The following is a 2,798-nucleotide window of genomic DNA, read 5'->3' on the forward strand; positions in this document are numbered from 1 at the left end:
CCCATCTTCAGAGAGGGGTCTCACAGCCATTGGCTGGAAGATACACAGTATAGGCAGAAAGAGACCATAACAGCAGATTTCCAGGGCGGGCGGTACCAGTTAAGAGAACGTGGTGCACAGACTATTGGGCATCGGAGTCGGACCCTTGGCATGTGCCCGCTCCAGCACGTGGTGCACAGACTATTGGCCATCGGAGTCGGACCCTTGGCATGTGCCCGCTCCACCGCTGGGACCCCAGTGGTTTAACACCCGGTGCCCGGCTAAGATGAGTGCGTTCTAAGGCACAGGAAGGTGACAGGAGACACCGCTGCTCAATGCCAGGATTACAGAAAATGTTAAACACCATTCACAAAGCCGATTCCCTTTTCTCTACAGATGGCATTCGAGGGAGGGAAGCCCTGAGGTCGGCAGCGCTCGGAAGCCCAGCTGATGTGACCCTGACCATACCTGTGTGAGTGCCGCAGACCCTCCCCATGGACCTCCGTATGGGTAAGCTGCTCCCGAAGCCATGTTCTGACACAGCAATCCTCGCTCTAAAGCAGACGCAGCAGCTGCAGGATTACATTTTCTTCCCTGACCCTCACCAGGAAGAGGTGGACCAGATCACTCTCCAACAGATGAGGCTGAACATGGAGACTTCCTGCCGTGACATAGATCCAGGGAAGCAGGAGGAGCTTCGCCAGCTCTTGAACAAGGACAAGAGCAAGCAAAGTGCCAACGCAAGCCCAGCTGTGAAACAAAAGCTTGCCATTTTGATCGGGAGCAAGCAGCGAAGCAATGAAGCCACGAAGCAGCAAATGGTCATGGAGCGGAACAGCATGAGCAACAGGAATGGCCCTCCTGTCCATTACAGGACCCTGGAGCACGTGGAACCTGAAGCACCGCCTCCTAACATACTTACCAATTTTACAGCTCAGCTCGCAGCTAGCCCCAGTGACATGCCAGAGCACTTCCCTCTACGAAAGACTGTCTTTCCTTCTTCTGTGTCACGTGCAAATAATTCACCCAGTAGTCCTGGCCCGCCGCAGCATGTACAATACCAGAAGTGAAACCACAAGTACCAGCATGCACAGACAAATCCACACAGACTCGTATAACCTACGCTCACCTAACGTGAGACCAAGTGAGGCCTCAAACCTACATGTTAATACAAGGATATTTAGTTTTCGGGTCGGAATGATAATATAAAGAAGCCTAGAAGCAGAATCGGCTGCGGAAGAACCGCCTCGGTGCAGAGTCCTTCTGAGGAATGACTTTAGTACTTCTAGCCGCCTCTCACTCACCTGCCGAGGTCATTGATATAGTTGACTTTCTCTTCCAAAAAGCGTTTCCATCCGTCATTGGTTTTCACCCAGTTCTGCCCCAGGGACCTCCAGTCCTGCCCTAAGAACGGCATCTTCAAGGATGCTGAGGAGAGGTGAGGCCTGGCTCTCGCCCTCTCGGGGATATCTGTCCGCTCTGCTGAGATCTGATTTTCTGCCCGACTGCTCCCCCAAGCTGCATTTATATCAGCTGCCTTTGTTGCCGGAAATGTGATCTGCTCCGCCCCGACTCAAGCACGTGGCTTTGTTGATGCCCTAATCTCTGTTGTGTGTGTGGCTCTCTCTATGTGTGTGTGTGTGGGGGGGCTCTGTGCGTGTGGGGCTCTGTGTGTGTGGGGGGGCTTTCCATGTGTGTGTGTGCGGGGTGCTCTGTGTGTGTGGGGGGGGCTCTGTGTGTGTGTGGGGGGGCTGTGTGTGTGTGTGGGGCTCTGTGTGTGTGTGTTGGAGGGGCTCTGTGTGTGTGTGTGTGTTGGGCTCAGTGTGTGTGTGGGGGGTCTCTGTGGGTGTGGGGCTCTGTGTGTGTGTATGGGGGGCTCTGTGTGTGTGTGTGGGGCTCTCTGTGTGTGTGTGGGGGGGCTCTTTGTGTGTGTGTGTGTGTGGGGGCTCTGTGTGTGTGTGGGGGGGGCTCTGTGTGTGTGTGTGGAGCTCTGTGTGTGTGGGGGGGGCTCTGTGTGTGTGTGGCTTTCTGTGTGTGTGGCTCTGTGTCTGCATAATGCTCACCTATTGCCATTGTAAATGACAATACCATTTATTTATGTTTTTTTAAAAAATGAAAAAAAATGTCATGAGCAATGCCAATAGCTCTACCTTTAATAATGCCGAGACCATTGCATTGTAAATGCTTGTTTCTCTCTGTTAGCATATCCACTACATAACCAACCACCCTGCTAGGAATAAAGAGCCCTTTACCCCAAATGTACTGCCATTTCTTCATTGCTGTTCAAACCCCCAGGTACTTTGGTACAGAGGTCAATAATGTACCTAGACTCCAATCTTCTCAATCTCATAGTTCTGTCTCCTCCTCTTACATTCATAGGGACATGGTCTATAGCAAAGACATCACTGATGACATCTCATTTGACATTACTGATCACATCACTGATGATATCATTCATGTGATAATACGATGAACCTCTTCAGACTCTAATATAACCTTAGATACAATCAGTATAAACAGACACTCACAGACTGTCACTCATCCATGGAGTTACTCACACACCTAGTCAGTCATGCAAAGAATCAATCACACCTCCATTTCCTCAACTATACAGTTATACAAACTTTACTTATTCAAACATATACTAACACATATTTACTCTCTTATACAATCCCTGATACAAGTTCACAATGATCCATACAGCCACTCACACATTCACTGGCTCTTATGCACAGTTATTTATGTATGTCAACTCTCACATGTACTGTGTTTTACATATCTACTTACTTTGACATGTAGCACTGAGATATCCATTCACT

General features: G+C 49.8%; 1 protein-coding gene across 1 annotated transcript; it reads left to right on the top strand.

Annotated features, from left to right (window-relative positions):
- Positions 1–473: 473 nt before the first annotated feature.
- LOC147668225 (histone deacetylase 7-like) lies at positions 474–1,049 on the top strand. The gene has a single exon (XM_086948689.1). The coding sequence runs from the start codon at positions 474–476 to the stop codon at positions 1,047–1,049; it is 576 nt and encodes a 191-aa protein (XP_086804815.1).
- The last annotated feature ends 1,749 nt before the right edge of the window (positions 1,050–2,798 follow it).

This window comes from Lissotriton vulgaris, unplaced genomic scaffold (genome assembly GCF_964263255.1).
Source record: "Lissotriton vulgaris unplaced genomic scaffold, aLisVul1.2 SCAFFOLD_8056, whole genome shotgun sequence".
NCBI classification, from domain to species: domain Eukaryota; kingdom Metazoa; phylum Chordata; class Amphibia; order Caudata; family Salamandridae; genus Lissotriton; species Lissotriton vulgaris.